This window comes from Dryobates pubescens, chromosome 21 (assembly GCF_014839835.1).
Source record: "Dryobates pubescens isolate bDryPub1 chromosome 21, bDryPub1.pri, whole genome shotgun sequence".
In the NCBI taxonomy this organism is placed as follows: Eukaryota; Metazoa; Chordata; class Aves; order Piciformes; family Picidae; genus Dryobates; species Dryobates pubescens.
Window position 1 is genome coordinate 21,638,488 of NC_071632.1, and position 20,151 is coordinate 21,658,638.

The 20,151-nt window shown below is 43.6% G+C and overlaps 1 protein-coding gene across 4 annotated transcripts in view; it reads left to right on the forward strand.

The window, feature by feature from the left end:
* Positions 1 to 17,464, forward strand: part of DIP2C (disco interacting protein 2 homolog C) — a 225,894-nt gene extending 208,430 nt beyond the window's left edge. For 2 of the 4 annotated variants that reach the window (XM_054171424.1, XM_054171426.1), the window contains 9 exons: positions 90 to 258; positions 1,137 to 1,307; positions 4,946 to 4,975; positions 6,627 to 6,688; positions 8,575 to 8,632; positions 9,504 to 9,578; positions 10,615 to 10,789; positions 12,630 to 12,753; positions 14,001 to 17,464. In XM_054171424.1, the coding sequence (XP_054027399.1) occupies positions 90 to 258; positions 1,137 to 1,307; positions 4,946 to 4,975; positions 6,627 to 6,688; positions 8,575 to 8,632; positions 9,504 to 9,578; positions 10,615 to 10,789; positions 12,630 to 12,753; positions 14,001 to 14,253 (1,117 nt within the window). In that variant the 3' untranslated portion in view covers positions 14,254 to 17,464. The remainder of the gene's footprint in view (positions 1 to 89; positions 259 to 1,136; positions 1,308 to 4,945; positions 4,976 to 6,626; positions 6,689 to 8,574; positions 8,633 to 9,503; positions 9,579 to 10,614; positions 10,790 to 12,629; positions 12,754 to 14,000) is intronic. The other 2 variants (XM_054171425.1, XM_054171427.1) reach the window with 2 other exon arrangements.
* Positions 17,465 to 20,151: the final 2,687 nt, after the last annotated feature.

The window sequence follows — 20,151 nt, forward strand, 5'->3', positions numbered from 1 at the left end:
CTGTGATAAGCTCTACCCAGTGGCCCTCAGCCTGCAGGCATGGGGGGACAGGCACTCAGTGTGTGTTAATGGCCCTTGTGTCTCCACAGCGTTTATTCAGGACACCAGTCCATTCTGATCCCTCCCTCAGAACTGGAGACCAACCCTGCTCTCTGGCTTCTGGCCGTGAGTCAGTACAAAGTGAGAGACACTTTCTGCTCCTATTCAGTCATGGAGCTTTGTACTAAAGGACTGGGCTCACAAACAGAGTCGCTGAAGGTGAGTGCTGTGCTGTCCTGCTCAACCTGTCACCTGTGTGGTGGTGCTTGAGAGCCTTCCCTGCCATGAACAGCTGTGCAAAATGCCACCAGAGGGCAGGGGCTGATCCACAGAACCAGCGCAGCTCCTTGCCAGAGGCTGTCTATGAACATCAGCCCTTCTCTTGCAGCTCACAAGGCTTTTAAACACCAAGGAAAGCCTTTTATTTATCTAAGCTTTCTGGTCTGTGTTGTTGCCTGTGTCGATAGGCAAGACAAACAGAGGTGTGAATGCCCAAGAGACCCAGGGGTGTTACTGTTCATATTCTGTTGTGTGAATTCCCTGGGGATATGAAATAGAAGTTTGGGGTTGGCCCCTGCAGTTAAAAAATCAAGTACCTAAAAAGTACCATACTTGCTGTGTTGTTTTAACTGGATTGACCTCACTGCATGGGGTGGTTTGATCTTTGGTTTCCCCAGAGTTAGAAGCCAGGCAGCCAGTTACAATTCTGAAATCATCTGGAATTTCCAGTATGCTACTGAAACAAATTAGACCTAATAATTTCCTAATCAGTTTTCCCAAGGCTAGACACTGCTTCCTGTTACCTGTTATTTACTGACTTTCAGAATTAATGTTGGGAAATGGCATTTCCTCCCATCAGAACTGGCACACCCATCTCTCCCTACATGCACATGTGGGGATGGGAGGCAAGTGTCTGCTCTTCCACTGTCACCTCAGGAGCAGTGCAGACCGTGCCGGCACCGTAGGCTCTGGCTGTGCCTGCACATCCACTGTTCCCCTTGAGCCGTGATAACTATGTAACAGACTCCAGCACTGCTGGCTGCCTCTGGTGAGCCCTGCCTGCCTGTGGCCTGTGTGACAATTCTCCCTCTGTTCAGGCGCGGGGACTGGACCTGTCGCGTGTCCGCACCTGTGTGGTAGTGGCAGAGGAGCGGCCTCGGATAGCTCTCACTCAGTCATTCTCAAAGCTGTTTAAAGACCTTGGTCTGCATCCACGGGCTGTCAGCACATCTCTGGGCTGCAGAGTTAACCTGGCAATATGTTTGCAGGTAAGATTTTTTCACTTTATCAGCTCAAAACTTTTGTAAGAGAAGGGTTTTCAGAAGCATTCATTACATTTCCTTTGGCTGCTTGGTCGTAGATGTACGAGGACAGTGCATGTAGTACTTAATGTTCTTACACATACAGGGAGTAAACTTCTGTCACTGTGCCAGCTCTTCATCCTTCTCACATTGCAGTCATAGCATCTGTGGATTTTGTTGCTTTTGTTCTTCCTGTGCTCTCCCTGGTTCTGCTAGCAGAGGAGAGAGCGAGTGACCCAGTGGGTACTTGGCTGTTTTCTGGGTCAGTCCACTCCAAATGTGCTGTGAAGCTGAATATGCTTAGAAAAGCTGTAAATCCTGAGCAGTACAGAGCCAGGCTGGGCTAGTGCTTGGCTACCTGCATCTGCCTTTTGACTGTGTCACCTCCTTGGCTGAAGTTTGCTTCCTAGGTGATTCTTTACAGAAACCCCTGAGAGAGTTATTGAATCAAACTGTAAAAGTGGCTAACTCTCTGAAGGAGGGGATGATTGAAGCCTGGCTGATCATACAGCTAAGAGACAGGCTTCACTGGGTTCTGCCAAGATGCTGCATCTCAGACCATAGGACAAACTAAAAGCCATAAGGAGTGTCTGAAGAGTGGTATGGCTGCCATTCCAGAGCAGGCTGTGCTTAGTAACAGCACTCTGCCAACTGGAATGGTTCTTGCAGCAGTTGAGTTGAGGCAAATTTTGGCAAGTTTTAAGGGGAGGTAGAAAAATTAATAAGGATGTTACTTACAAGCATCACCACAGAGCATCCTTTTGATAGAGAACATAAAGATGCAGCACTGTGTCCTTTGAAGGAGCAGAAGGAATTTTAATCTTGATTGATAAGGTTCCTGTAATCAGCATTGTTTCCAATATGTTCCTGAAGTGACTCATGATTTCTGGATTCTTCACACTGCATAAAAAGACTTGGTAAAGATATTTGAGTCAATATCATCTGCCTTTGCCTTTTTCCTTCCAAATTCTGTCATCTGTGAGATCCAGGTGTGGCTGCTGGAACACCACCTTGCACAGGGATCACTGTGATCCAGCCTCTCTATGATCACCTTTCCAAACACTTCTCCACTTTCAGATATTGACCCTTGCCAGCAAAAAGCTTATTCAGACTTTCTTGTCTATGGGCCACCTCCAATGCAAGCTGGATGTGATCTTTGATAATTCCTTCACTTCATTTCCAGTTTTTGTGACAAGTTTAGGACTTGAGTGTTTCCAGGGGAAGGTATCCTGACTTTTCCAAAAAACTTTGACTGTTGTTTCACGCTCCAGGAGGAGGAGGGTGGAGCATGCATTTATATATATGAGTGTGTCTCTATAAAAACTGCATAGCAGCATATAGCCTTTTATTAAAGATTATTTCAGAAAGAAACCATTGTGATAATCTCTTAGGTACAAAATAGCCCTAGCCTGCCAAGTTATATTCATTTCAGGATTAAGATCACAGGCAGACTAATGTGTTGTTGTTTTTATTCATTTCCTCTCAAATTCAGAGGTAATTTGCTGTTTCTTTTGATGCAGTCATTTTGGACTACATTTTTTGAGGTATACTTCTGAAATTAAATAATTCTCTCCATCTTTAGGCACTTCTATACTTTTAATATCTGACCTTTTATTGCTATGTAGTCACAGATAACAGTCTGGGGATTTCTGAGATTAAAGGATTGCATCCAACATGCTTTAATCCTCATTAACCGGCTTCTTAGCAACCTCAAGAAAGAGAGAAAAATAAATATGAAAAGTAGCCTGTTTCTTACAACAGCTCAGATGGTTCTCTAGGATTTTAGCTAATTTCCATTTAAACACTTGAAATAAGTATTTTCATTTTACTGAATCTGCTACTCAATTTCATTGGATGAAAAAGCCTCTAGAATTGGTTCATTTCCTTTAGTTAACCCTGAAAATGTACTAGCAAATCTGCCAAAGCTAGGGTGAGTGAGTAGGGTTCCTCTTGCTTCTTTTATGTCACCTCTAATTAAGATGGCATTTGTCACAAATCAGGAGGTGCTTCCTACTTCACACTGCCCACTTTCTTCTTTGAGGTGTAAGTTCTATGAAATGAATCCTTCTTTTATACATACATAGAATACATAGAATAGAAAACATACATACATACATAGAATAAACCAGGTTGGAAGAGACCTTCAAGATCATCGCGTCCAACCCATCAACCAATCCAATTTTAGTACCTAGCAAAGAGAGCGCTGTGATCAGCTTTAGGGCTCAGTGTTTCTCTTCACTTAGTGACAGTGATATTTTTGAGGCTTTTCTATATTCAAATAAGGGATAGCTCTGTGATGTGTCCCAACAGGGGACCATGCACTTTATCAGAGGTATGATTCACACTGGTTGAGTTCCCTCAGATTCTGTGTTTTCCCACCTTTACTGTGTCATGCCATGAAGTTCTTTTCACAGCTCCAGCTGCTGTGCTTGGTACTTGAGACTGTTAAGTGTAAATAAAATATGCTCTTTCTGAGCATCACTGGAGCAGAAGCAGAGTCAGAATAAACACTGAGGCCACATCCTTTGATAGCAAAAAAACTAAAAAAGCTGAACCCCAAACAGCAGTTGTTTTTGGGTCTTCTGATTGTCTTGATCCTGGGTTTTTAACCTGGAAGAGAGCAGGGAAGAGCATGCAGCTTGGCCTTGGACCTCAGTGGAAACTAGGTAGAGACATGGTGCTGGAACATGGTGACTTGCTGGGGTAGTTCCCTGTGCAGTATTTATCAGAATAATAACCTGTCCTGTTGCAGAGGTTTGCACAAACCAGGGATGGTTCACTGGCAGCAGCCTGTGCACGGGCAGGGAATTACTTACTCCAAGGGATGTGACTCCTGATGTATCCATTTTCAGGCAGAAAATGATGTTTGCCTCTTTTTTTATTTCCTTGAACACTACTTAGCATGTCCTTGCTAAGTGTCAGATCCAACAGAGGTCACATTGGTGTTTTCCTGTTATCAGCATTACAGATGTTCTCCCTCTCTGGCTCATAAGTAAATGGGCACAGACAAACTGAGTCAGTCACTCTAGGCTTGGCTAGAGTGTGAAACAAGGTGTAAGTATCTTCTGCCACTGTACACTAATCCTGGTTTCTTCCAGGAGGAGAGCTTATGTTTGCTTTCCAGAGGACATCGCTCACAGCCTTCTCTTAGTAGTGAAATGGCAGCCCCGGAATCTCTGTCTCAATGGATGTGCCTTAAAACAGCAGGGCCATAATGTATTCTGACTTCTACACCCAATCCAACCAACCAGAGATTATTAGTGTGCTAGACACATGTTTTCCACTAACAACATTGTCTGTAGTGTCTTAAAACCATTTAAGTCTGTTTGTCCAAGGTTAGTAGTCTACAGCTGTCTCTTCTGTTGCTCTACTAAAATGTTGACACCTCATTTTTTACTTTTTTTAACCTTTAATGGTATAATGGTTAATTTGTAAGATTCCTGTATTTGACATTGTTTTTCTTTTTATTTTACTCCCTGCTTTTTGCACTCTCCTCTTTTTTTTTTTTTACCTCCCACCCTTCATTCCCATTTTTTGTTATTATTTTTGTCTTGTGTTTCCTTCTTTCCTTCTCTCCCTCATCCCTGCTATTCCTGCTGCTATAGCCTCACAGGCTGGGGAAGCTGGCCGAGCAGGTAGGGGATTTTCATGTTCCCTCAATACCCACCTATCAGCTTCCAACAGTGGGACAGACTAGAAATTGAGCCTGGAGATTTGGGGATTTTCAGATCCTTCCATGAAATCATAAACAAGTCCAGTATAGCTTTATCTGGATGCAGGTTTCATCAGATGTTTGCTGTCTGTTGTAATTATTTCATTCACACTGAAAATAACAACATGGTGGTTGTCTTTGACTTTCAAACTTGAATGTTTCCATTATTTTGTAAATCAATTCAGGTTTAGTTTTATTTTTAAAGATAACCAATCTCTCTCTCTCTCTCTCTCTCTCTCTCTCTTTTATTTTAACATTTCATGTATTTCAAACAAGTTCTCCACTCAGCACTAGTCTGTTACACTGCTGAGTTTACTAGTAGGCTGAAAATTGTATCGTTGGTAGCTAAAGAGGATCCTGTATCTTGTATTGTGTATAACATGCTAAAGAGGCTAACATGCATGTGCAGCTCTACTACTCTTTCCCTTCTGGTGGTGGTCATTATCAGCATCTTTACAGTAAGTGTCAGCTGGTGGAGGTAACACTTTTCCCCTGATTTATCTATTGGTGGAACTCCATCGCAGTTTTAAGTGCTCAACGCATTGTGGAAGTACCTGAGAGGCTGCACAAAATCAGAATTTAGCCCTAGACATTGCTAATGTGAAGAATTATTCTCTATAATATATCCCAAACAGGACAGAAATCACTGGGAGTTGATGTAGTCTGCTGTTTTAAGTGGTAAACACCTAAATAACTGATCAAGGGGTTTCTGCACCTGTGGATTACCAAGGTTAGGAGAAATTACCTGCTGAAAAGGAAATTTCCAGAGTTCCAGTGTTCCAAAATGAAGTTGTGTGTTTCTTGTAGCTGCCTGCTCAGGGTGATGTGAGGCACGCAGCAGGGAGAAGAGCACTGAGCATGAAGTTCTGGATATGGGGAGACCATAGCAGATTCCTCACAGGGCTGCAGCAAAGCTGTGGGTGGAAAGGCTACAGACTGTATGGTCTCTGCATGAAAGGCAACTGAAGTCAGTCAGCTGCTTCTCAAGTGACTAAACATTGTGACATAAAGCAAGGATGTAAATTTTGCAGTGGAAGACTGCAAAGGAACAGAATGATTGCTTACAGACCTTCAGTCCACATTAGTTTATGTCATGTATGCTACCTTTACAATCTTTAGCTTCAAGTATATTCTCTGTTGCATGTGTGGGAGACTCTCATCAAACCATGCTCCACATTCCTGACCACGTGCTTCTGCCATTCAGCTGCCTCCTTACCCATCCTGCATTCCTTATATAGCAAAACCTCTTTGACATTTTCCTGTCTCCCCACCTGCTGATTACTTGTTCTGTGGCAGCAAACCAAACCTCTGTTGACATGTGGCTGGTTAAGTAGTGTGGCCACTGGATGCTTCTCTGAACCCCAGGGTAGCAGGTACCTGACGGTAGGTGGTGCTTCCAGTGCCCTTTCTGATCTGTCAAGCCCAGCTTTGTGTGATGAATCGCTGAAACATGACCTGTGGTTTGATTAGCATAATGAGCAGTGATATGAACATGCTGGGGAGTGGGGGTGTGTCTGAAAGTCTTTTCTCCTCCCAGCCTTCAAGTTCTGATTAGCTGATGTTGTTGTTTACAGGGAACATCTGGACCAGACCCCACCACAGTCTATGTTGATATGAGGGCACTGAGGCATGACAGGTTGGAACGACTTTTTTCTTTTTCTCTGACACAATGAACAATTTTGGCAATAGCCATGCACATGTATTTCCATTTTCTAATGCTCTGAGTAAAAGGCTAGCAGGCAGGCTCCTGAAACACTTTTTAACACAACAAAAAGTTTTCAACAGGAAGTTTCTATCCTGTCTACTCTTAAATCTGTGATTTGGCTTGCCATTTGACCAGCAGCATGTGGCTTATGTGGCCATACACTTGATGGAGTAGCATTAATTTAGCCTTGTGTGTACACCTTATAGAGAAGCTCCTGTGGCCTGAGTTTCTGCTGCCCTGTATCTGTGTCCCTGGTTGAACAGCTGAATGTAGCATTGGTGCTTCTGCCATGAAGCCAGTGGTGCTATGAAGTCAGCTGGTTGGAAGCTCAGCCAAAGCAGGCATGTCTGCAAACCTCTAAGACAACAGAGGTTTAAGAGAGCTCCTTGCAGGGCACTTTACATCCTTTTTTTCCTCAAAATGACATGGAAAAGCAGCCTGAGATTGCTGGGTGTTTGGGTTGTGTCTCTTGCTGTTAGTGGGAAGAATTGTTCACACTCATATGCAATGCCTTGGGGCTTAGCCCTGCCCCATCCATCGAAATTGAGACAGTTCCCATAAGTGCAGATAAAATGCTGTTCACTTTTCCTGCCTTGATTCCCACAGTCCAAGCTTTTAGAGAAGACTTTTGGAGCAAAGAAATAGTAAAAAAAAAAAAAAAGTTGTTTTATATTTTTCCATCACTTCATGTTTAGGGCCTGAGCTTTGCCAAACCTTTGTTCTTCTCCAAAGGGATGTCTAGCTGAGGTCTCTGTGTCTCATCCCTCCTTTCCCAAGCTGAGCACTGCAGTACTCTGTCTATAAAAGCTCAAAACAGTCTGAAAAGATCTCTGGGTGACTGCTCCCAACAGGCTGCAGTTTTGTTATCAGTTTAACCAGATCCACTCATCCCCTCCTAGCTGTGTCTTCCTCTCTTGGATTGGTTAAATGGATTATATAAAACGTTCAGGAGAGGGAGGCTGAAAGTTTTCATTGGCTGTTGGAACTTTTAAGTTTTCCCACTTTAGAATACAGGAATGCCTAACTATTGCCACCTTCTCTCTACTACTACTGGCTCTTTTGGGACTCAAAAGTCTCTTTCATGCTGAGTACTTTTCTAAGATTAAATGAAGAATTTTCTTCCAGACCATCATACCTGTGACGGAGAGCTGCCATTGCCAATCCTTTGCTGGGCAAAATATCTAAGAAAAGAAGAGACAGGGCCAGAAAGCCACATGCAGGGAAAGGGTCTGACCTCAGCAGTGATAACATTTTTCAGTCAACGTTTTGTTTTTTTTAATTAGAATGTTTATCAACAACCTTCCATTGAAAATAATTAATAGATTGCAAATGCAGATTTGAAGCTGAGGCCAAGTTGTGAGTTACTTTGATATGGCTTTGATTTTAACTGCTAGCTCTTGTGGAATGTGGTTGCTCACTCAGCTCACAGGTTTTTGTCTCTGTGCCCTGGCATTTGTGATGTTGTTGTGAGAAATCAGTATTTTAGATCCCTCTTGGTGTGAATAAGTTTGTGCATGGAATTCCATTTACAAAAGTCTATCAAAAAACAAATGAAAGGCACCACCTAATTGTGAGGAATTTGCCCCTTAAGAAAACGTTCACACACAACTTTTCTATTTTCCTAAGATTAAATATTAGACCTGGTTGTGTTCTGCAGGGTGTAAGCCTCATCTGTTGCAGGAGTGACATGAATCGCTGTGACCACTCACCTGTGCTTTGAGAATTAAATGCTAATGACCCCAAATGAACACAACATGTGTTAAGCAACTCATGAACACAACATGTATTATGCATTTCATTTTACATGTCTTTTACAGAGTGCGATTAGTCGAAAGAGGCTCTCCACACAGTTTGCCCCTGATGGAGTCAGGAAAAGTAAGTACTGAAAGCAGATGTAAACCTACCTTTGTGATGAACTGTGCCAGTAAGCTTCTGTTCCTTCTTAAGGCAGTGCAGTGTTGAGGAAGGCTTTGTCAGCTGTGCACACTGAAGGCCTTTCTTTAACGCTGTGGTTAGAGCGCCATGGTGGTCACTGATACATTCCTGCTCTCTCAGAAGCTGTACCTTGCTCCCCTATGCAAAAAGCATTTCCTTCTTTTATGCAAAAGGAAGGTATTTCATGCTCTACATCTTGCTCTTGAAACAACCCACAAGTGTGCCACTAAAAGGCAGTTTCAGTGATGTAGACACACCTCCACTGAGAGCTGGTCTGAGATGACCAGAGCTGTACTCAGAGAGTACTGCTGTAGTAGTCTGGGAGAAAGAGAGGTGCCCTCACTGCTCAGATCACTACTCATGGTCAGAGGATGCTCATTTTTCTCTTTTAGGGTATAACCTCTGCCCATCTCTGTAGTGGTTGAATGTTCATTGTGTGGCCTTGTTCTGGGGATATTGCACAGTGCCTCTGATCTCCTTTTGCTCCAGGTGGCAACTATGTTGGGTTTTGTCTGTCCTAGTATCTGCTCTCAGAGAGGCTTGGTAGGATTTTTGTGTCGTGGGTGAACATTTGATTTCTGAGGAGTTTTTAATGATGGAACAGCTTTCACAAAGAGAAGAAATCTTGTAGCACTTCCCAGATATCTCAGAATCTGTTACATCTATAGACTATTTTAATGTTTGATGTTGTGAGTCTGCTTTAACTTTTCAAGGATTTCTTTCAGTTTCTGGGCCTTCTGGGGACAGAGTCATCATATGATTGCATAAGACAGTATCTGCTTTCTGACTGCCTGGCCTTTTCTTCCAATAGATCCTGCCAGGAGTGCGTATCATTATTGCTAATCCAGAAACAAAGGGACCCTTAGGAGATTCTCATCTTGGTGAGGTGCGTTACGAAAACGAAACCCTTGTATGCCCTGAATTAATCTGCAGAGGTCGTCATCATGTATGCCAACACTTTATCAACTGCCTGCTTAAGGAAGTTGTGAATCCTACAGATCTTTGTCGTAGATAAACTGTGTGGCATGATATTTGTATAGTTATTTAAATTGTTAGTATAGTTGTTTTTTCTAGCTCTATTTTCTGTTTGGTGCTTCACTAATTCTAATGGACAGTTACCTCAAAAAATAAGTTTGTTGATTAGTCTAATTTCAGTTGGATGGTTTTCCAGTGCTATTCTCTGTATAGTCATTGTGCTTCAATGTACTGAAATACTGTCATTAACTGAGCAAGACTATGTGGGTTTCAATTCATCTTCATGTTTCTAGAGAGAGAAAATGTTATTTTCTATCACCAATTAAAGATCTAATTGACAAAATCAAGAGTTTTCACAGCTAAAGCTACAATCTAACTGATGGGATTCATCTGTAAGAATTCATAACTATGAAATGGTAAAAATGTTCCTGATGCCTTGAGTTAACTTAAATGGATCCTTCTCCATAGGTGAATGTCTTTGAGCTCACCTTCTAAAATCACCTCTCTGGTGCTCATGGAGGATGGCCAGCTGGAGTAAATACACTGAACCAGGAGCAGGCAGCTCTGGAGAGAGTACTGTGTTCTACAGGCTCTTCTGATAAATGGCCATAACCAAGCAGAGCTCAGAGCTAGCTGAGTCACTGGAGGAGGCTGCACAGCTCTTTGGCTAACCTGGGGCCAGAAGGCTGCAGGGCAAATGTCCTCTCAGCCTTGCGTCCAGTGTCCCAGTCCCCCAGGCACAGCTCAGCACCGCACTCTGACTTCAGCGGTGTTAGATTGGGCTCTCTGTGCCTATGAATGGGGTCAGCTGGGCTTCAGAAGCAGTGCTAGGAGGCATTTCAGCATTATCTGGACATTACCAAAAATACTTACATCAAGAATTTTCAATCATGCTTCTTCCTGGAAAGCTGCTTTAATTAATGCCAGTCTAATTGCTTTTAACTTAGATATGGGTTCACAGCACTCACAACGCCAGTGGGTATTTTACTATCTATGGAGATGAATCTTTGCAATCAGATCACTTTAATTCAAGACTCAGCTTTGGAGACACACAGACTATCTGGGCTCGAACTGGCTACCTGGGGTTCCTGAGAAGAACAGAACTCACGGATGCAAATGGAGGTGAGAGGTTTCTCATCATCTAATTCTATGCACATAATCTGGATTCTTCTGAGGCTGACACCATCCCTTGGCCTGTGCTACCTGATGTGTTCAGTCTGTGAAACCTGTGGAACTGCAAAAAAGCCTTATTCAAAATAAGCAGAAAATAAAGCAGAGGGCAAAATGTCCCTGCCAAAACAGTCACTTTTCCTTGCTGTACCTCCCCTCCACCAGTGATTTTTTTTTACACTTTTAATGTCAAAAAAATATGAAATGCAGCTTAAAATGCCATGATTTGCTCTTGCAGTAGTATTGTAGGAACACATGTGTGCAGACAGGAAAAGCCTTGTTGTGAGCCTGGGCCCCATCCCTGGAGACATTCAAGGGGAGGTTCCACAGGGCTCTGGGCAACCTGATCTAGTGGAGGATGTCCCTGCTGACTGCAGGGGGGTTGGACTGGATGAGCTTTGGAGGTCCCTTCCAACCCAGACCATTTGGATTCTGTCATAGTTCCTGTGTTATAAACTTATTTACAGAAGCTGTGCGTTTCTGAAATGTCCCTGTGGACATGCAGGGACACCTTGTGGGAGTGTTTACTGCAATGTAATACAAGCACTAGCCTGTGGAAGCTGAGGGCTGAGAGTTTCTGTTGGGAAGCTCAGGGGTTTGTTTTTATAGCACTTCTCATCTCATGGTTGTGTATAAGCAAAGCAGCACTGCCAGGCACACCAAGGCTGCTTGGCAAAACATGACTTTGCCATGGCTTTTGGAGAGCACAGTGCCATGAACAGTGGCAAAGTACAGTTTGGAGCAGCACTGAGAGCACCTCTGGGAGTGATGCCAGGGCCCTGGGGTCAGTGCAATTAGAATAGACACTGCCCAGCTAATGAGAAAATTCATCAGTTCTGCAAGCATTTTAGTAATCACTGCGGATCATGACTGCTGCCCTTGTCCTTATGCTGGCTTCTTTCTGAAGAGATTTACTTTTGGTTGCACAGGCTGACTATAATTTCATAGTGAGAGCCCAGCCTAGAGAACAGTCAGGACTCTGAGAGGATATTGCAACTGCAGCACTCAGGTGGCTTACATCTTCTGGCAAAGAGCTGCTAAGTCTCCATTCTCCTCCCAGTTTTAGCTCCCAGTTCAAATGGTGCTCTCCCCTGTATTACTGGAAGAGGTTATATTGCTGTTACATTACCACCCAGCAGCCATCTAAATTACTGTCAGAAGAGCCAGTTATCTGCTTTCAAGTCTATTAGTGAATATTATTTCTTTGTGGGTGGTACACAATCGTTTATTATCAGCCTAATACTTTTTTAAAGTGTCATTTCAGCCTCATTTATTTCTTTAGTCAGGAAAAATGTGTACTACAAGAGCATTACACTCCAGAGCTTGCCATTTGTCTGAATGAGCAATTGACTATCTGATCCATATTTCTAGTTTATTGATGAACACCTTTGTGATGCACCTTAAGCACCAGTACTGGCCAAAAAGCCACTCAGGTTCAAATCCATTCTTTCAAAAACAGGGGAGAGAAACAAGGAGACTGTTGTGTATTAGGGGGGCTTATGAAAGAATGTTCTGCATCCACATGGGAGAAAAACAGGAATTTGTGTCACTATGGATAAAGATTTCCACCTTCTCTTCAAATGGAGTAGTGTTTCTGCCTGCCTGCCTTGTGCTTTCTGCTCTGCATGGCACTTCAGCAATGGAAAATTCTCATTAGCTTGAAAATCACTTTGGGGGTTCAGAAATTCAAGGATAATGTATAAATGCTATTTATTTATCTTATTAATGTGAACTTTTCTGTGATTTCATGTAGTGTAGAGGAGTCATTGGTGTTTGTTTTCATTATCACCAGAACGCCATGATGCTCTTTACGTAGTGGGTGCGTTGGATGAAGCCATGGAGCTACGAGGGATGCGCTACCATCCCATCGATATTGAGACCTCTGTCATTAGAGCACACAAGAGCATCACAGAGTGGTAAGGAGTCTCCAGAAGCTGAAATATCTGTAACATCTGGGTGGGGGGGAGGGAGAGCGGTTCTTGGATATTGCAGTTGGTCCAGGAAATGGCCACAGTTGGCCACAATTGGTCCAGGAAATTGGTCCAGGATGGCCACAGGATTTACAACTCGGCTGTAAGTACCTGAAAAGGGTGAAGCTTTTCGTGAGCGTTTAACCAGAAGGGACACTTTTCTGCTGAGATCATTCAATATGTTTCTTATGTATGGTTGTAAGTACAAGTGAAGGATTAAACCCTTAATTTGAGAGAGCCAAGCAGCTCTCAGGTAGGTCAGTTGCTCTTTCTTGGAGTTTGAGATTTGTATTCCTCCCAGGAAAAACCAGCAGGCTTCAGGAGTGTTGCTATTAGGAGCAGCAAGCAAGTAAACCTTTCAAACAAATGAACACACTGATAAACTTTGTTAGTGAACACACTGTTACTTTTGAATTGGTTATTAATAAATCAAGCAGTGATCAAATCAAGGCCACAATGGCAACTGAAGCAGTGAATCAATGAGTTAATAATGATGTCTATAATCAATGTATCAGATGCACACAGCAGGTAATCATTTATTGGGGCTGACAGGAAAGCAAATTGCTTTTCATTGCTCTTGCATCAGAAAACTGAGTCAGGCAGTTGTTTGTTTTTTGATACAAGTTTTCTCCTTTCAACCAAAACCAGCCTGTCACAGCAGCCAGAGCAATCCTGGCTGCAAAGGTGTGGCCTGGAGCAGTAAACTGCAGTAAAAGTAGGGTGACTGGCCTGGTTTCTGTAGTCAAAACACCTGGCTTTTTTCTTACATTCCTGTTAAAGCTAAGGCAGGTTTTGACTTCCTGCTTCCTCCCCTTGTGTGGGCATGGTCACTGCCTCTGTCCATGGCAGACAAGGACTGGACTCACATTTCTGTGAGGTTCAGACTGACACTTGGTACTGCAGCAGCAGTAAAGTGTGAGCCGGAGGGGCTGTTCTGTCCCTGCCTGCAGACCTGTTCCCTCTTGCTGTGGATGCCATACAGAAGGAAGGAGCCTGTGGTCTGTTGAAGTTTGACGTTTCCTCCCAGTGTTAACTTTGACAAACCAACCCAGTTAGAAGCAAATGAAGATGTAACTAAATTTTAAAGGCATAGCCTAAAACCACCACAGAGCCCTGGGACAGAAGGTAACCAAGGTGGAATGAAAATGGGTAAAAAACCTCCTCCACTAATACTGTTTCCCCTTTCGTTCCAGTGCGGTGTTTACCTGGACAAATTTATTGGTCGTTGTTGTTGAGCTGGATGGATCAGAGCAAGAAGCTTTGGACCTGGTTCCTTTGGTCACCAATGTGGTCCTGGAGGAACACTACCTGATTGTAGGGGTGGTGGTGGTTGTGGACATTGGTGTAATTCCTATCAACTCCCGTGGAGAGAAACAACGTATGCACCTACGAGATGGATTTTTGGCAGACCAGCTAGATCCCATCTATGTGGCCTACAACATGTAGTCTTGTACCTTAAAGCTTCCATGGACTTCACTATAGATGTATAAAATTTTTTGGTGTCCACTAAAAAAGTGTGCAGATAAGATGCTGACACTCATCAGAATGGAACTGTTTCTATTGCGACTTCAAAGCAGTCACGATTGGCAGGAAATAAAATGTGAAATGTTTTCTTTTACCACTAAACTTTAGAAGAGAAGGACTATGGGTGAGGCCCTTCAGTGTGTTGGAAAAGCCCATTTTAAACTTTCTTTTTTTGGTTGCTTATTGGACAATTCTGCTTTTTGAGTAAATGTGGCTTTGTATTTTACATTAAGTAAGCTGAAGTAGATTTTTTTTTTTTCCTCTGCCCTCCAAATGGATTCTTTAAAGCAATTTGCATACTGACACAAGTAATTGTTTTCTTTCTTTCTTTGAATATGTCCTAGAAAGCCGATGAACACAGGCCTGTTGCTAACTGAAGCCATTTTAGCTCCCAGCTCTTAGGAACCTCTGTAGTGGTACGAGGAGAATTCCCAAAGTAGCACCTTTCGATTAGAGACCTGGCAGCTTTCCGCCGGGGAGGCCGGAGGCCGAGCGCCTCCGCCGCTAGCCGCGGAGCGGAAGGAGTTTATAAATAAGGTGTATTTCGGCGATGAACTTGCAAATATCTTTGTACTGAACTAAAAAGAGGAAATAAGTTAACTACTTCTGTAATTATGTACAAAACCTTTAATTTATTTTGATCTCTTTAGAAGTATAAAAGAGAAAAAACATTCAAGAGTATTAAACTCTTGAAATGTTTGCTAATATAAAAACAAAGTGTTGTATTATCTTGAGTGGATAGTATCACATCAAATATATATATATGAAATATAAATTCACTAATGACAAGAGATTTTAAAGTTTAAAATGCAGTACTTGTCACTTGCATGGTGTCTCCCACTGTAGATAATCAAATGTTACTCACAAATTTTTGGGGAAAAAACAAAACAAAACCAACCAACCAACCAAAAGCAATCCTGGATTACTAAGTATCCCTGTTGAAAAGAATCCTCCAGATACCAGCAAGTGGAATTATTGCTGCCTTTAAGGCAGTGAATGAATTTAAGACTAAAAATGCACTACAGTAATTCTCTTTTCTTTGCCATGGAGGCAACAATACCTATTCGTGCTGGCATGTGCATACACTCGTTAGACTTAGAGAAGGCAGGTTGAGGAATAGCACTGTTGTCTAGCTGCAGAACTTTGTTGCACAATTCTTTTCATTGTTTTAGTTGGTGTTTTTATTGCTATAAGGAAAAGTTTAGGGGTTATTTGCACAGTTAATCAGTTTGCCTCTCGGCTAGCACATGTAGCTCAGTGGCCAATGCATCCAGTTTACATTTACAGGAAACGATTGTTTCGATGGTCTTTAATTTATTCCTTACCAGAGAGGAGCGTGCAGTCACCACAGCCGGGCTGGCGCAGGCCCTGCACCTGCTCACCAGTCCCTGAAGGCATTAAAGCATCACAGGAGCCCAGCTGCCAGTTTAAGGAGCGGAGTCCCACAGTCTCTGATCTGAGGCCGTCACAAGAGAAAAGTAGGAGAACATGCATCACAGCTGCCTTCATTTTACTACCTTTGGATAAAAGAGAGGTTTGATTCCCAAGTTCTGTCTTCCCTGCACCCCGTGCCCCCTTTCTTTTTTTAAAAAGCTCCCCCCTCCTTCATGTGGTTAGAACTGAACTGACCTGTTTGTGATCCAGAGTGGGATTACCAGCAGCAGTCCAAGAAATCTTTTCTTAATGTCCCGGTGAGGTTCCCATGCCAGCCCTCATTACCAGATATGCATGACTAAGATTGTGGCAGGACAGATGTACTCATGTTTGTATGACGTCCCAGGGAGTCTGGATGCTGGGTGTTTAGACCCTCTCTGAGGTAGGGACGTTCTAGTCTGCATGTACAGTACAGAGCATCTCGCCATGTTGGACGCGTTTTCCTTCAGACCATCCTTCCTGCCCTCACAGCCCTGTGAATAGCCCTACTCATGACTGCAGACCAGTCCTAGGTTCTGTCAAATTCATTTTCTGCTCCCCGGAAAGAACAAAATTGATTCTTAATGGCAAATTGTTGTAAGGTTTCAGACAGGATGTTGACCGATTACAAACATAACTGCAGTGCGTGAACTAACTTGTGAAGTCCTGCTGCGGCTGCTTGCAGCACTGCAGAGCAAGTCTTGCTGTCGCTCAGAGCATTACTCTAACCTTCACGGAGTCAACCTTGTATTTGTAGATAATAAAAGAACTGCAATGCAGTTGTGAAGCACAGCTAATAACAGCTCTCTTCTGCAACCTGTCATCTGTGGTTGTTAAATCCCGAGTTAAGGGAAAGGATAAACTGAGTTTCTGGTTTTGTTGTGCAAGCAAAAGGAAGGAAACATTTAAGCACCACCAGACTGAGCAATAACGAAGGATTGTTCTGTACTAGAAACTGTACTGTAGATAAACCATTCATGAGAATGTATACAATGTTTGTCTTGTGACCTTGTGCTTTTGGAGTCAGACAAAACCATGTAATCAACTCGATGCACATGCACAAAAAGAGAGGGTACACAATGAACATTTAAACACAAAACTAATCCAACAGGAGCAGATTCCTCATGGTGCTTGTTTATTATATATATTTAATCCTGCTTGACACTTTACCCAAGGGGAGACTGTCCCTTTTATCAGTTGAATGTTAGCAGCGTTATTTCATAGAGTGTGGTGACTGGTTAGAGAAGTTCATGTGACTCAGCCAATCACAGTTTCAAACAGAAATTTTTATGTGCAAAGGACAGCGACCTTCTTGTATGTTAAACCACCAGTACGCTTTGTACATCTGTGATAACGCCTGTTTTATATTCAAATGAACAAATAAAAGCTTTTATTTTTGTTGCTCTGGAAATAGCAGTTTCTTAATTAGTCATCCCAAACGGAGCTGCCGAGGGCCGCGGCCGCCCGGCCGCAGCAGCGCTCGGCTGTCATTTAATTTTGTTTACCTCTTCTGTTGAGTAATTTATTAGTACAAACCGTTACACTTTTAACGATGTTTGGGTACCGGTGTGGGCATTTATTGCTGAAAGACTTTCATATGGCAACAAATGTTTTTGTGAAATGTTTTTTTAATTCTTTTTAATATATTCAAATATACTGTTCACATTTTTGCTGAAAGTGTAAAGATTATTGTAAGCTTGGTAACATTTTGTGAGAAGCAATAACAAGCATTAGTACTATAAAACTCCTCCACTTTGTCACTGATCACTTTTGTCGCAAGGTCTCCCTACCAGCATCTTGCTGATCAGCGCTGAGGTCACCGATCCGTTTGCTGCACCTCTGCTGGAGCTCCCAGGCAGCAGAAGGTCCTGGCCAGCCACTTGGGCGCACGGCTGGGGCTAGAAGCTCTGTATCAGTTCAGAGGCCTTGGATGACCAGGTAAAGTCCCTGGCAAATGTGATCTGCCTCTTTGCACTGGCCTGTTCCAAAAGCACCCCGATTCCAGAGCTGGCTGCCAGCCACTGAGTGCCTGCATACACAGAGAAGGGCTTTGGCCCTAGCTCTGATTTTCCAAATGTAGTTTCAGAGGGTGAGATTCTGAGTCCTTGTGTCCTTGGCAGCCCATTTGAGAAGTTCAAGGTGTAAAATCTCCAATGGCTCAAGTTCCAGGTTGCTCATTACAAGAGGTGGGTCCAAGTAGGGGACCCAGACTTCTCCAAACTAGAGAAAACTGCAAGCTGAAAATGGTGGGAGGGAGAGGGCAAGTTAGGGGTGGCAGAAGAGCATTAGTTCCAGACTCAGTTCTGCAAATCATTTCCTTTTAGAAAAGGAAGGATTTTTATGTGCTATGCTAATGATGATGACAACTTCTAAAAGGTGAAAATATTTCAAGTATGCACATTTTAAATAATATTGGCAAATGATGGCAATAATGCTGAGGAATCTCAACCAAAAGAGATTGTAAGTGGGGTTGGAAGAATATAATGCACAGTGAGGACAGTAGAGTTCGTTTATTGTCTGGTTGACACCAAGAACTGGGAAAAAAGACGTTGCAGCTTGTGTAGTGTGGTTTTCAACACAAAAATTTGTTTATGTGCTGTTATCATCTAAGGAGGGGAGCAGTGGATGTGCACAGAGATCAGTTCTCATCATTCACTTTCTGAACAAAGCCACAGGAGAGCCAGTATGGGGCAACTTCTGACTTTCCCCACCACAGCTCTTTGCAGTCAACCCAGGCAGTCAGACCCTGCTGCAGCTTCTGTGTGGGGCACGCCCTGGACCAGATGCTGCTGTGGGACACAGCTGGATTGGCAGTGTGGGAAGAGGTGAAATACAAACTCCAAAGCCTGGAGTCTGTTTTCGTATTTCAAGCACAGCCTTGCACCCATCCAAATGCACAGTGGCCATGCTGCTGGTTGGAAGAGCAGAAGGATCCTGAGCTCCTGCCAAGCATTCAGGGCCGGGTCCCAGTGGCTCGGTCAGCTGCCGCTGCAGGTGGTGGCACTGGGGAGCCCAGAGTTTAAATGCTGCTGGCTGCAGCCTCACCAGAAAAGACAGCAAGCAACTAGCACTGCTGAGTTGCACAGCTTCTGTTCCTTCAGGGGAAAAGAAAAGGCTTCCTGGCACTTGTGGTCTTCACAGAGTTGTGAAGATGGCAGATGGCACTGCCTCTTGGTCATGTTTCGTGTCAGCCACGGAAATTCTCTCTCTGGTGCACAAGCCACTCATGGCAGAGCCTTTGGCTGTGCTTTTTCTTCAGGAAGGAGCCAGCCAGTGTTCCTTGGCCAGGGCTGAGCTGCAGCATAGGCAGCAGAGGCTCTGCCTGCCTGCACTGCACTGCCTGTGCCTCATTTTGCTCCCTCCTGAAAGCACACCAGACCCACGCAGCTCTCCTGCATGGAAAGGGCTCTAACACAGACAGTTAAGGGTATGCCCTGGTCAGCTGAGGTGTGTGGGTGGCCTGCAGCAGGAGGGCTCTGCGTTCTGCTGGCAGGGTCATTCAGAGCTGCTGTGTGCAGGGCACTGATTTCCTTCTTGCATTTAATGAAGCTATTTTTCATCTGTGGCCAAGCTCAGGGTAACTGGCTCAGCCCCAGCCCAACATGGATGTTCTTCCCATGGGTGCACAAGCAGAGCAGAGGCAGGGACCTCACATGGCAGCAAGCAGGGTCCTTAGCCTCCTGCAGTGGCTAGCTGCAAGAGCCGCTTTCCCCATTAAGGGTGTAGTTAAAATTGTTCTCTGCTGCTGAAGTCCTTTTCCACACAGCAGCAAAGTGTTTCCTATAATCAGCTTCACAGTGTCTCTTCTGTGTGGAACTCAAGTCTATTTTTAAGCACCTCTCTGGGGCAAATCCTGTTTCAACTGAAGCTTTACACCAGCTTAGTTTTCACTTCCAGGCAGTTAACAGACACTGGCTGGTGGCTTTGTCAACAAACACAAGCCTGGTTCCTAGCACAGCCTTTCTTCTGTCTTCAATTGTTAGTCCCCTTCTGTGTAAAAAATTACCTGCAAAGCAGACTGTGTTCAATTTCAGCCTTTTTCCCCCTTCATTCTGTAATTCTGAACTTTTATCATCCCAGCATATCTTTTGAAAGAGCATCACAGAGTCTAACATACTTCTGAGCCTTTTGACAACTGGAAGTAAATTTTGTTAAGCTTAAAATATGAGGCAGCTCACTCAGGGTTTTGGAAGGTCCACAGTCATTGGTGTTGGTGAGGTGTGGGGTGTTGGTTGGTTGGGGGTTTTTGTTTGGTTTCGGCTTGTGGGGTTTTGGTGATGGTTTGGTTTGGCTTGGTTTTGGTAGTTGTTTTGTGGTTTGGTTTTCTCCTTTTACCTTAGCTGTAAATATCTCCCACTGCTTAAGGGTAGAAATACTGTGTTCTCACAAGCAGATGAATTGATCCAC